This window comes from Stegodyphus dumicola, chromosome 10 (genome assembly GCF_044657685.1).
Source record: "Stegodyphus dumicola isolate Sdum_Otavi_A_Nest chromosome 10, ASM4465768v1".
NCBI classification, from domain to species: domain Eukaryota; kingdom Metazoa; phylum Arthropoda; class Arachnida; order Araneae; family Eresidae; genus Stegodyphus; species Stegodyphus dumicola.
The window spans coordinates 67194767-67210146 of record NC_140777.1 but is presented as its reverse complement, the minus strand read 5'-3'; the positions used below and the strand labels follow the sequence as shown (position 1 = coordinate 67210146).

The window sequence follows — 15380 nt, the reverse complement described above, 5'->3', positions numbered from 1 at the left end:
TAACGGTAACGCACAAAACGTTGAAAAAACGCCCCTTTGGACGTAATATAAAATCTAAAGGATACCAGATTTTTTTTTTTTTTTTAAATTTTTCGATTGAGAATCAACTTTGATGCTTTCCTGATATTTGCTTGGCAATATGATCATCGAGTTGCCTAAAGTGAAAGACGGTCTGGTGCGTTCAGTGAAAGATTTTTTTTTAATCTTTCATAAGGCGATCCAAGTTGGGCCAAGCTCAACAGATTTTTGAATCATAGAAGTCTAAGAAATGTTCTTCAAAACAGAAGATTTTGCGATTTTATCTGTTTGTAAATAGCTTCAATGTAATGAAATGAGATGTGAATCGTACATTTTCAGCATTTCTTTTCTTTTCTTTTTTTTTTTTTTTTTTTTTTAATATTAGTTTAGAGCAATCACCGTGATGTCTCTCCTATAAGGCTACTATAAAGGTTATCTCTAGCAAAGCTTAGCTTTAGTCTCTCCTCACGGGTTAAACTTACATAACGTAAGAATGTTTTTTTTTCTTCCCCAGCAAGAAACGAGACCGCGCAAATGCGGAGAGCAGACGCTGTTAAGACGCATGCGCTCATAGCATATGTCATTTCGTTACAACTGCCGGCCTTTTTGTTGTTCGTTAATAACTTGGAAGCCGCACATCAGCGTTCCATTGATCGGAGACATGTATATTTCATTGTAGCAAGGCTGTAGCTAAGCAAGCGTATTGTAGCTCTGCCTTAATTTATGTTCCATTTTTATAATTTTTATAAAGGCCGTGGGAATCATATTTAAGTTAAGATCACTTTTTCTGTATATTTAGGTTTATTGTACAAAATATTTCTGTTTATTTGTATAATATAATAATGAGATCTTTGAAAGGTTTGCCTTTTGTGGAAATATAACTCTAAATTAAAAATAAACTCTATCTTATGTAATTGAAGTTGTGCGCTGGAAGATGGAATCGAAAGCATCGGATAAGTTCTTGGCAAACGGCCCAACTTCTACTCAAAATGAGGTAAATCTTTCGTCATTTGAATAAGTAAAATTTTTATGGTTAAAATTTTGCTGAAAAGTTTTGGTATAGTGTATAGCTTGTAAATTTGACTCAATCAGTTTTAGTTACCAAAGTTTTGTTGCAAACGTGTAATCAAAGTTCTTGTTTTTTAAACGCGCGGTATATAAAGCGTATAAAAAGCGCACACTATGTAATGTTTTAAATTTCACTCTAAAAAGAATTCTTGATATTTATTCTGAACATGATTAATTTCAAATAATTATGTGTATTTTACCGAATATTTGTTCACTTTAATCAGTTACAGCAATAGGGATTGTCAATCTCTTAGTGCTAGACATTTCATTATTGTTAGGAATAACAGGATTTTTATTTAATATAATGCAGTGTAGTTGAATTAATTTTAAAAGTTATTCCTCGTATTACACTTTTCTAGAAATTTACTTTCTTTTGCGCGATTCTGCATTTCACCCGCAATTTTATTTTAACATGAATAACACTTCCAAGGTAAAACTGCAAAAATTAACGTTTTTTTAAAATTCCTACAGTGATAGTAACACTTTTAGGAATTTGTCTTTTTATATGATATAATTTTTCATTTTATGACGGATATTAAATCGTATAATTGTTCATTTTATGTATCTTTTCTATTCAGAGTTTGCTATTAAATTGTAAATAATTTTTGTTATTAATGTAAATGTGTGTTATACGTATGTGCACAGATACAGTCAAAATGGGAAAGGTATTTATGAAAAAGAAAATTCCAGAAGTTAGTAGTTTTTTCAGCATCTGTATATAGTTAATTATTTTCTACTGCTTCATGAATCTTGGTTGTTAAAAGTATTACAATAGCAGTATAATAATATGTGTTTATTTAGTAACAATTACTGTATTAAGAGGCATGAGGTGTTTTTCAGAACCTCAATTTTTAGAATATAAATCCTTCCTATTGCAGTAATGCAGTTATATACCATATGGAATTAGTTGAAAATTCCTGCATTTCCTAAAATGAATTTAGATTTATATCATATCATTATTATAATAAAGCATGCAAGTCAAGCTCCATAATTTTTTGTAATGGTTATGAAGTGTATTAGTATTAGCCTAGGAGTTGCAAATCCATCATTTTGTAAAATCAATAAAATCGGAATATTCATAAATTTTATTTTGTTAATTAAGTGTGGAACATATGAGAAAGTTGCTGTATTCTCTGCTGTGCTGCTACATGTTTCTACTATAATATATTATTTTCGGCTCTACTCTAACAAAGATCTAATAAATCTATAATGTCAGTACATGCTCAAAATGCTTTTAATTTTCTTATTTAACTGGATTGAAAATTTTTTTTAAATTCTTCTAGATGACTCATTTGTTTTTTTTCCTAAAAGATTATAGTATATTAAACAATTTTAAGTTTCTAAGTACACTTATATAAATTAATGACTAAATGAATATGTTTAAAGGTCAGTGTTCTAAATTCAGATTTGATCTCTTAGTAATTTCTTTAAAAAAAATCATGTTTAATTTACCTTTCCAAGGTTTAGAAAATTTGTTGAAAATAAACTGTAAATTTTTAGATGAAAATATTTCCTGTGTAGCATTAATGCATGTTCTGAAATTTTGATTAAAAAAATCTTGAAGATTATGAGATAAATTTCATGTTCCACATTCAAAATATGAAATAGTGAGGAAAATTAGAATGGTTGTATTTTTTCAGAATCTACTTAATCCCAACTAATGAACTTCAAACTCTTACTAACTGAAAATGAAAATCAAAACAAAATTATAAAATAATTTTTTGGGGATTTATTTTAAATTACATAGTGTTTAAATGAGTTTGTGAGAGTTAATTCCTCTGTGAAAGAGTTAAAGAATTAGAATATGAAATTTTATCATTTAGTCATGCTTTAATCCTTTGTGTTATATGTACAAGACTAAGTCATTTAAATCTGACATTTTTATATTGTTAATCTATATAGATACATCTCATCATGTGGATCATGATACGGATGTGTCTATCATCATTGTGTGGATAGTCTGTCTTGTCTTTTGAGTACATTTTTATGAATAAAAAAGGGAAAAGTTGTTTGCTTTCAAGTTTTTTATTTCTGAGTCATTATGAAGTTCATTCATGAGGGAGCCGTTATTACATTGGTTACTGCAGTAATAATCATTTTGTTGGATTTGATAGAAAATTAAGTAAGAGTTATATAAATTTCTGTATTGTACTAAAGGGCTTCAAATAAGTTTTTACTCTTCATTTATTTGCAGTTGGGACATTGTTAAGGTAACATTGCAGTTGTGGGGAAATGTGAGGTAAAGAAATATTAGAATTTATGATAATTTCTTTGGTTGGGTAATCAATATATTTTTCAGTTTTATTTTTTTATATGTTTTATTTTTCACAAATTTGTTTTAAATAGAAAAATTTTTTGAAGAGTGTCAAAGAACAAAATTTTCCTTATTTTATTTTGCTTAATGATTATGGTGAAGTCCTTTCCCACAATGTAATTTATTTTATTTTCAGGCTACTACTTCTACTACGCGTGATGTGACAGATATTATTGGGAAATATGGGCCTTGGCAAAGATTGATTTTTATTTTAACCTGTCTCCGAGGTACACCTACTGCCTTTTACAATCTAAGCACTCCATTTTTTTCACCCAAACAAGATGTGTGGTGTGCCCAGCCAAAGGGCCTTAACTGGACTGAAAGCCAGTGGCGCAATTCTGCAATTCCTTTAGAATACAGTGATGGTTTGTACACGCCGAGTCGTTGCAGTATGTTTGAAACCGTAGTTATTGACGGCGATGCTATCATCAATAGAAATAAGACTGTTCCTTGTAGTGCCTGGGAATTTGATTCTTCATTTTATACAAATACTCTTACACAAGAAGTATGTTATTTGATAGTTTTTTTTTTTTAATTAGTCTGTATATTTTGAGTTCATTAATTTAATCTATTCTCAAATGTTCCTTATTCTGATATATTCTCAGATATAAATGCACTAATATATTTTGTGTTGATTGTTCTTTAAAAATAGGAGATCGATAGTAAAAGAAATATTATCTAACACCTTGAAAATTTTTAAATGATTCTAAGAATTTGTCTTCCAGTTTTTAAGAGTAAAATTATTTGAGAATATAATGAAGATGTTCTGATTTTGTTTAGTGAAACCATACATATATCAAAATATGTATCAAGTAAATAATTATTCTTTTATAATACTGTGAAATAATATATAATAGCATTCTCTAAGGTTGTTACTTTTAAAATCAGAGAAGGGCAAACATTTTTGCTAATAGGGGATATTTCAGAAATGTGGAAGTTCAGTGTGCACAGTACTAGTGATGAATGTCTCTCTATGTTACAATTTTTAGTAACTGGTACCGTTGAACTATATTACGAGCATGCACATTTTTTTAATAATAAATTAAACAAATTGTTCTTCCCACTAAACATTAAAGCATGTCTTCCATTCTTATTTCCTTTGTATGGTGATATTCTGCTTGCAACTTGGAATACAAATACATGAAACGATAAGTTTATGTCCAAACAGAGGTCATATATGTAAAGATATCTGAAATTTGGAATTTAGGTATTTGAATGGCAGCCACTTTAAAATTACTTGGTAAAAATATATTTATGGGTGCCCCTCGCCGATTTTTGGGGGTGCATGGATACTGAGTTTATGCAATTGAGTTGTTATTTTGGCTTTGTTTAGTGACAATGTTTGAGCCAAAATTCGGCACACAAAGACAAAATAAAAAGTCAAAGAATTGCACAAACTCGGTATCCATGTACACATCGACCTATTTTTACTTTAAAAAAATCGTCAGAGAATTGCATAAATTTGGCATTGTGCACTCCCTTAACATTGTCCATATACACATCAATCTATATTCACTTAAAAAGTCAAAGCAGCAGCCAACAAAAAATATATAATCTAAATAAACTACATTTTAAATCAAGCAATCAAGGAAATTCATCTTGGCACTACACAAAAGGAACTATCCACTTGCCTTATTTAGAAATTTCCTTTTCTTCAGTCAAACAGAATTCCTTAACAGCATTCAAAATCTTCCTGCAATTATCTGAACTAGAATCTGTATACTGGCGATGCCACATAAATTCACAAAAATAAGAGTAAAAAATATCCTCCATTGTACCAGTAACTTCTGACGTTTAAACTTGCGCATTTCCTTCTTACAAAACAGGACACTTATAATGGCTTCTAAGTAAACCTTCATTTACAGACCACTCAATTAATGCTGTTTTACCCTTTCGTTCCAAATCGTACAGAAACTTCAAATTAATCTTACCTCATTTAGCCATTCTACCTTCTAAACCACAAAGCAAGCAGTGTACTTCCTAACACACACGATAAGCCCTTACAAATCTTTTCCCATAATTAAAACATTTACCGCAATCATGCAACCGATTACATCATAATAGGGTTTCCGTAACATTCAACTACTCAGGTTACCATAAATGAAACAACAACTTCACGATAATACAAGGGGCATACTTCAGTCTACTCTAACCTACTTTGCTGATCCCTGTCTAATTTTGCTGTCAAATTAGAGATACTGCATAATTCAAGGAGTTTATTTCTGGTTCTTATTATAGCTGCAAAATTTTTTTTATGAACCAAAGTAATAATGGGTACTGTTCTGTTATCGGGACCGGATTCAGAAATGTATGAATGTATGCACATGTGCGTGTATGTGCATATATGTGTATATGCACACACACATACATTCATACTTACATGTATACATGCATACATGAACACATACATCCATGCGTACATACATTTCTGGATCTGGTCCTGATAACAGAACAATATCTAATAGTGCTCTCTATGAGAAATAACTTCACGAAAACCAAAACTGTATGGAATGATAGGTAATTATCTTAAAAGAAGCTTCATGGTTTTTGCATAGTTAATAATATACTTACGACCCTTTCATATAAATACTTTTTGTTGTAGTTGATATTTTACATCAAGGAAACTAAAAGGAAGCAAAGCCCCTAATATTTCCTGAAGTTGCTGGAATGTAGCTAAAGTCTAAGATGAGCAGAATTAGAAAAGGGCATTTTTATTCTTATTGTGTTAGCATTTGATGCTTGTCAAAATGAAGAATTAAAACAGTAAAATGCTGTTAACAAAGCAAGTCTTTATTATCTTGACAGCCCCGGAAGGGTCCTGGCATTCTCCTGCTTTCGGCAACTGTTTTCCAGTTTTTTTTTTCCCCCCCCTTAGAATGTTAAACTCATTTTCAACACAATCGATCCATCTTATCGGATGTCTACCTTAGGTCTGGTTTCCATGGGCTTTCCGAGAAAGATTTTGTTACAACACTGACCTTCATGTATCCTATCCAAATGACCACCTATCCAATAAGTCTGTAATTTGAAGAATTTTACTATATCAGGTTGTCTGTAGATCTTGTATAGCTCTAAATTAGATAATCTTCTCCATGATCCATTTGCACGAGCCCCATCAAGTATCAATGCAATATCCTTCTCTAAAAAATCCCCAAAGCTTCCTTGTCACATAAAGTCAGTGCCCAAGCTTCTGATGTATAAGTCAGATCAGATCTTAATAAGACTTTTGTGAAGAAGTAATTTAGCTCTTAACTTGAGAAAGCTGGATTTTTAAATAGCTCTTCAAGCCATGAAAACATTTATTTGCAGTGGAGATTCTGTTTAAGTTTTTCAGAATTTGTCATTTTTACAATTTATCTCTACTCCCTAGACTTTTTCAAATCTATAACTACTAATTTCTAAATGACTGAGTGGTTAGTCAGATTTTAAACAATGCATATGCTTAGTTTTATTTTCATTGACAGAAAGGTTAATCTTTTTTAACTTTTTTCCAGTGCCATGAATGCCTGTTTAAGAGCAGGAACATCATGGGTAACAATACAAATACCATCTGCATAAGCCAGTAATTGAATAGTCTTATTAAAACTATTTCCTGTAGTATTGATTCTCATATTAATAACTTTTTGAGTGCAGTATTAAACAGGAGATATGCCAATGTATCTCCCTCTCTCACTCCATTCTTGACCTTAAGTTCTGTAAGTTATTCTTGTAAACAGATTTGTATCTTAGTTTCCTTAAAAGTAAAAGCCACTGGTGCAACAAGTGTTTTGGGAATATTAGTTCATGCATGACCTTAATAAGTAACTTCCTATTAATACAATCATATGTAGTTCTGAAATTGATAAAAAGATTATGTGTTTCAATTCAAAATTTTCTGCATTTTTCAAAAATCTGCTTGAGGTTGAAAATCTGAATCTTCCCCTTCTAAAGCTGCATTGATAGTTGCCGATTGCATTATCAGTATAAGACAAAAGTCTTAAAAAGAATAGTTAAAAGTATTTTACAGGATCTGCATAGAATACTAATTCTTCTGTAATTGCTGCAATCAAGCACATCTCTCATTTTGTGTATCAAACACAGTACTAAGTTTCATTCTGTTGAAAGTGTCTCATAATCCCAGATGAGTTGAATTAAGTCCTTGATTAGATAACTGGTTCCCTCAGTTTTTAATACTTCTGAACAAACTTTGTCTGGCCCAGGAGTTTTTTTAAAAAATTTCTTTTTAGCATGATTTATCTTTTCCAGAGAGGGGGATCAATAGGCTTAATGTTTCTATTTGTTATTTCACTATTCTTTGTATATAGGTTGGAATTCAGCGGCTCATTCAGGGGCTCCCTCCATCTCTGTAGGATGTTATTTTTATTACTTAAGATAGAACCGTCTTTCCCTCTACAAGATGGTGTTCTAGTTTAAAACTTCTCCATTCAAGATTGATTTCATAAAAGAAAGCTCTGCTTTCTCCTACTGCTATAAATTGCTCAACGTCTGTTAGAAGATTTTCATGAAAGTTCCCCTTAGAAGATTTTCATGAAAGTTCCCCTTAGAAGATTTTCATGAAAGTTCCTCTTTTTAACATGGTGGATCTCTTTTTCTTTTTTCTAGCACATTTATATTCGTCAACAGCAAATCTAGTATGCTTTCTTTGAAGCATATTTGTAGATGCCTCATTTTTGAGGTCAGTGGCAGTCCTACATTCTTTATCAAACCACATATCACTCCCTTTTTTGCTTTTCCTAAGGCTCTGTTGCCAGTTTCAATAATAGCACTTTTTAACAAATTCCATTTCTCATTACTACACTTCAGTTCCTCCAATTTGAGGTTTTTAATTGAGTTTCCTACTCATTGTGGTGTCTCTGCTTCATATCTTTCTTTTTTAACAATAGACAATTAAATTTCTCAAATTTCACCCTCCAATTTTTACGGGCATTACAGATTCTTACGCTGATTTTCATCATAACCAAGTTATTGTCAGAGTCAAAATTTGCTGCCCGATATGACCTGGCATCCAATTTGTCTGGAGCATGTCTGGTGTCAATTAAGACGTGGTCAGTCTGATTGAATTTGTCACGATCTGAAGAACTTGAAGTCTTTCTGTGAATACTTTTGCTTGGAAAGCAAGTACTGGCCACCACCATATCATGTTCCATAGCAAAAAATATCAGTTTCTGCTCATTATCAGTTGATTTGTGATGTAGGCTATGCCCACCAATAGTAGGTCTGAAACTATTTTCCTTTTCTATCTTGGCATTTGCATCTTCCAGTACAATCTCGATATTATGTTTTGGGCTAGCAGAATACAGTGCGTGGACATTTCATAAAAAGTATCCTTCTCCTCCTCATCTTTATCTTCAGTTAATGCATGTATTTTAATTAAACTGTAATTAAAGAAACTGTTCCTCGATCTAATCTCACAACAGGGATGGATTAGCCTATTTAGGGCCCTAGACAATTTTTCCTGCTGGGCCCCCTACATCCGGGATGTTATGTAATTTTTACAAGAACTTTCTAACAAAATAATAAATTCTAGGTTTATAATAATAATTATCAAAAATAGTTTCCAAAAAAATCTTTAATACAGTTTCCATTGTTAGCATAATTATAAACATGCATTTTATTATTTATCAATACAATCAATAGAATTGGAACTTTTTGTTTGTATGTCATAAATTAAGAAAACGAAATTTATAACTAACTTCCATAATCTGGAGACTTGATCTCAAAATTGATAATAATATGTCTAATCCTTTTATGAACAATGAAACCCGTGTCAAACACATGTTTCTGAGGATTACAGCTGTAAAGTATAGTGGAATTTCTCTCATCCTGAGTTCCGTATCCAGTCCATGTTATTTCTTGGAGTGTCATCAAGTCAATTTTATAATCATCCATTAATTCTATTAAAATAGAAAGTCTGTTGCTTCTGTAAAGCAAATGCAGATTCTATGCTCTAAATCTCAGATCCCTAAAATCCCTTATAAATCACCTCTGTATAGACAGTCCAGAAAACTTTTTTTTTGCTTTCAATTTACAATAGGAATTTTATGGGATGAGGTTGTTAGTTTCACATTCAATCTTCAGCCTGTGGGACCAATCCCCTGATTTAATCTCCAAGGGCAAGGTACCTGGCTTTATGTACCCCTAGACATTAGATACATATTTTAGTTGCCTTTTATGCCATGCATAGGCTATGCTGGAACTATTCTTTCACACCCGGTCACCACACTGGTGAACAAGGCAAGTCAGTTATAAAACTTCAAATGCAGCTTTGAAATGTTTGGATGTTTGAAATAAAATAGCTGTAAGTGATACTGTAAGTGATAAATAGTGCACTTCATATTTTAAATGATTAACTTAGATACAGTTATATTTAATGATATTTTTTATATTATTATAGCAGATGTTTAAAAAAGAATGGTAGATATTTAAAAAATTGTTCCCAAGATTATGATTTTGTGCAACATATTTTACTGATTGTTTTCATGCCAGATGGAGGCTTTAAGTCCTTGATTGTTCCAGTATAACTTGGTGTGTGGAAGAGACTGGCTTATTTCCTTTACGCAGTTCAACTACATGGCTGGAATGATGTGTGGAGTGTTTATCTTTGGCCATCTAGCTGACAGGTAAATTTAATTTTTCTACTGATAAAACCAAATTAATTTAAAAAATATCTTCCAGTATACACCATGTCTGTAAAACTTCTTTTGCAGCCTTAATTTTTGCAAGTATTGGTTATGGACATTAACTCCAATTGAAGAAGAAGTATTTTAAATGATGCAATATGTATATATGTAAGATAAAAAATATGAAAGCAAACTTCTAAATTTAATTCACTATAACCTCTTTTATTTTCTATTTCATTTGGAAACTTCATCTATCTGTCCTAAAAATAGCACTTAAGTCTAAACTGCATCATTCAAATGAATCATACTATGTTACGTAACCCTTAATGCAGATGCCTCTTGACCAATCACCAAATTGCAAACCAAAACTTTTCTCTTCGCATGCTTCCATCTTGCATAACTACGCACTTCAGCTTTGCTCTCTGCTGTGCTAAGATGTAATTTCGCTGGCTTGCTTTCTATCTTAACAACATCAAAAATGTAAATCTTCTGTGGAAAGGCACGACTAGAGTGCCAAGTGATTGTGGCCACAAATATCAATTGCGAATAAAAATGGAATTAAAACTGCATGGACTACCAAGTTCTTTAGACATTACCAAGAACATTATTAGCATACTACGCAATCAAAATTCTTCAATATGGATCTAAGCACGCATCGACATTGGTCCGGCATTTTCTTGTGCTTTTATTATTATTGCACACACACATACATATACATATCTATATATCTATATATATATTTTATAATAGTTTTTAACTTTAAAGAAAAATGATTTTGTAAAAACAGTGAAATCCAAATTTTTGTCTTCTAGGTCCATATAGTTATATTTAATAAGTTCGTGCTCATTCTAAAAAATAAAATACAAAATGTTTGTCTCCTGACTGATGAAAATTGACAGAAATGAAAATTAATTTTAGATTTTATGTAAATTTTACAGTGTCAAAAGAAAAAACCAAATTTATTGCTCTTTAGGGGTTAATTTAAAAACAAATTAGAATAATTTAATGCTGATTTCTTTTTCCCAATTTAATGCATTCACTGCTAGAGGTTATATAGTGCATCTATTTACACTTATCAAGATCATTGCACTTTTATGCTTTTAAAATGTGTTGTGTTGTTTTATTATTTAAATGTAAACAGATCACTTTTAATCATAAATAAATTCATATGAGTATACTCATATTTCACCATACTCAATCATGTAATAAAAATATCTTATTTGTTACAGTCTTCAACATATGCTATGAATAAATATATTTTTGCGTTCTAAGTATTTATTTATTGGAAGTTTGAGAAAGTTGGTATTGGCAGTTTGAGAAATAAATAGTCCATTTCAGTGTAATCCCTTCCCGTATGCCGAAAACCTAAATATTGCATGCATTTGCTACAGTGGTACTCATGTACTTAAGTGATTTAGGTAAGATAATCAATTATGAGTATTCTTATAGCTGACAACAGGGATGGATTAACATATTTTAAGCCCCTAGACCTTTCCCTGCCAGGCCCCCTACATCCGAGGTGTTTTGTCATTTTTACAAGAACTTTCTAACAAAATAATAAATTCTAGGTATATAATAATAATTATCAAAAATAGTCAGTTTCCAAAAAATCTTTAATACAGTTTCCATTGTTAGCATAATTATAAACATGCATTTTATTATTTTTCAGTGCAATGCACTAGAATTGGAACTCTTTGTTTGTATGTCATAAATTAAGAAAATGAAATTTATTCTATTAAATGTTAAAAGCATAGTTTTGAAAAAATGATTATGAAATTAATTCAGAAATCCTTTTTTTTCTGTCTTTCAATTCTGCAAATTTATCAATTATTTCTTCATAATTAATATTATTCAACACATTTTGTTCTATGTATGGTACAGCCAAAGACATTAATTTTGTTTAAATTAATGAGTTTTGAAAATATTGTTTTATGCATTTTAACACCGAAAACGATCTTATACCAGATGCATTCAATACAGGCAAAGTTAAAAATATACGCAATATGATTTCCATATTTGGAAATGTCGATACAAGTCTTTATAAATCGTAGCATGTCAGATGGCAATGTTAAAATTTGGTTTTTGAAAAGTAATAGAAATTATAACAGTTTCTCATCCAATTCTTTTGTATCAATGTCTTCAGTGTACATTTTTTTAGTAATGTGGCATCTTCATATTTAATTGACACATTGTCATTTGAATTTGTATGAATTATTTTTAAACTGTCATTTATGTCTTTGTGATGTTTGCTAAGTAGTTTCAGTTCAAAATATGTTTTATTACATATTACGTAAAAGCAATTTTGTTTAAAGCCTTCTTGGGCCTGATTACATTAACTTTTGTTGTCCTCATCATGATGAACTCTGTAAAAAAATTTTTTGTGACCTTTTATTAGTATTGGAATAAGGTTTTATTTCTGATGCGCATAATGCTTCTGTTTGTAGAAATAAATTTCGTAAACTATTAATATAATTAAATAAATTGTAAAAAGTACTTGCCACAGACAAAATTGGCATATTAGGGGCTTGTAAGAATATACTGCTTGCATTTATTCTGGAAAGAATTTTATCCCAAATAACTGTTAATAAAATGAATTGTAAATCATTAATTTTGTTTGCTATTTCTTGGGATTCCAGTTTTATGGGACATTTTTTAGATTCATCTAGAGATACACTAAGTAGAGCATTTTTTATTTCATTGAACCCAGAGTGAATTGCTTTAACTGCATCAGCTGTACAAGGCCACCTAGTAGTACATAATTTTTTTTTTTTTCTGTAAAATGTTTATTATTTACTGCAAAACTTTTTTCTAAAGTGTTCCACCTGTGAGTAGACGGTGGAAAAAAATGTATAAATGTTCTCCAATAGATTAAAATATGTTATTGCTTGCAAACATGCTTCTCTAGCACTACTTACTGTCAGATTTAACGAATGTGATGCACAAGGAACGTAATAGGCTGTTTGACTATGCTTTTAATGCGGTTTTGGAGTTATTGTATTTTCCAGACATATTTGCCGCATTGTCGTAGCTTTGTCCTCTACAGTTGCAAATATTCAGGCATAATATTTCAAGGTTCTTTAAAACTTCATTTTCTAATGATTCTCCTGTGTGCAAATAAATTGGTAAAAATCCAAATAATCTCTCTATTGGGGATTCCATCTTCTGATACATAATGCAATATAAAAGTTAACTAGTCTTCATGTGTTATATCAGGGGTAGAGACAATTATAATTGAAAAATATTTAGTAGCTGTAATTTCTGACACAAATGTTTCTAACATTTTTTGTTCAATATTTCAATAAATTCATCTCAAATAGTTGACAAAAGATAACTCCTGTTGCCTCTTTCAGCTGACCCGAATTTTTTTATATGTTAAACTAAGACCTCATCAAATTCAGCAAAATATTCTGGAGCTTCTACAATTTCCACTATGAGAGGCAGAAAAGAGTTCATTACTGCCACAAAGTGCAAGAGAAATTTTAGCCAAAATCTTTATTGTTGCTACTACTCGAAGCAGTACTTTTCTCCAATATATATATATATTTTTCTTCTAAATACCGTTTTTCAATGATAGTGTCTATATGTCCCTCAACTAAATTTCTTACTATTAAAATTTTAATGAAATTTCTATGATAAGTAGAATTTTGGTGCTCTTGCACTCTTATATTTGTATTTTTTTCAGTCTGAGTATCGTTCTATAAAAGTTGTTCGTTGGATCGAAAATATCTTGCAAACATAGCAGTAAATTGCTTTTCTTTTTGGACTGTACACTGACCATTCTCGTTCAACTTTTTCACCATTTGTTTTCTTGTAAATAGAAATATTTTTCTTTAATGACCGAGTTAGTTTTTTCCACCCTTTATTAACACATATTTAGCAGTATCTATAAATGAAATATTTGAGGATGGTTTGTTTTTAAGCAAATAATGTTGCATATCTGTTGTTAAAAAAATAATCCATGTCTGGTCTTAAATTTAAAGGCCACAAATTTAAAAAACTACGGTGTTGGATACATATTTTATATTTTTAATTTCTTCTTCAGCACTTAATGGTGTTGGATACATATTTTATATTTTCAATTACTTCATCACTTGCATTTTGGTTTTTCTGCACAATATCTTGTATGCCTTCTATGTTTTTCATTTCTATTACTTCAATTTCAGTTTCATTTCTTTCTATCATTTCTACAGGTTCCTGGTTTCCAGAATATTCCCCAAATCCTTTTTCTGTAATCTTTGCTTCAGACTGAACTTCCACATCAGTATTATCAGTTTTAATATTAACAACATACTTAAACAGAGCACTTTTTGTTTATCTGTTTCTTCCTGCATTTCCTTCTTACTCGTCCTTTTTTCCGGCACAGGAAGCATGATGATAATTCATTTTATATAAAATATTTATACAATTTATGATATAAAAATCTACTTCAACTAGCTAATCACTTCCAGAAATTTAATATTTAGAGCCAAAAATCGTTTCTCTCTCTTCTTTTGCTATGCTTAATGTTTTTACTAGACCTTTTGCACATTATCCAGAACATTCCCAATATCACATGTTACGCCCACCTATAGATCAGCTAATCAGTAAAATGTTGTTCATCTACAGTGGACCGTTTATATCAGTACATCTTGATAGAAAAGGATATTTGTAGATTTAGATTACATTTGAATTGAGTATATGGATAAATTTTTATTTATTTTATATAATAAAAGGAAACCTTTATTTTATTTTTACATTTTTTCAAAGTGGGGGGTTTGACTGGACCCTCCCCCAAAAGTTAGGCCCTAGACATTTGTCTTATTTGTCTATGCTATGGTCCGGCCCTGGCTAAAAAGTAATCTCATTTTGTCAATTGTGAATATTCTCATAGATGGCATTGAATGTATTAATGTCATTCAGTGATATTTCTTTGTGCTTTACCATTATGAAAAATTCTTTAATTTATGCCAAAAGCATTTTCATACAAGTAATTTATAAGTTTTCAAATGCTAAAAAAGTTAATAATATACACATGCAGTTTTTTTATTTTTTGTATTATGATCAATAGTCATAAACATAGTTTAATTTTTTTAAAAAAATATAGTAATAATGTTACAAGTTGGCTGTATGCCAATGCCTGAAGCCTCCACTGTTTTCTAGAATAAAAATTCTATAAGTGTCTGTGAATATGATCAGTTTTTGTAAAACTTTGTATTGATCAAAACATTTTACAACCATCAGCATATCAGTGCTCATCACTTAATCTGAGAGCATCAGAAACTGATATTTCACTTTTTCTTTATAGTTATATGTAGATTTAAATAGTATGCTTTTTAATTTGTGTTTAACCTCTGAATTTGTTTTGTCCTTTTAGAATGAAC

General features: G+C 30.6%; 1 protein-coding gene across 3 annotated transcripts in view; it reads left to right on the top strand.

Moving 5' to 3' along the window:
* Positions 1-611: 611 nt before the first annotated feature.
* LOC118201804 (organic cation transporter protein-like) overlaps positions 612-15380 on the top strand; it is a 49859-nt gene continuing 35090 nt past the window's right edge. Inside the window, exons 1-3 of one of the 3 annotated variants that reach the window (XM_035373956.2) lie at positions 612-1012; positions 3537-3905; positions 9917-10020. In XM_035373956.2, coding sequence (XP_035229847.1) covers positions 953-1012; positions 3537-3905; positions 9917-10020 — 533 coding nt within the window. In that variant the 5' untranslated portion in view covers positions 612-952. Of the gene's footprint in view, positions 1013-3536; positions 3906-9886; positions 10021-15380 lie in introns of those variants that run through there. The other 2 variants (XM_035373955.2, XM_035373957.2) reach the window with 2 other exon arrangements.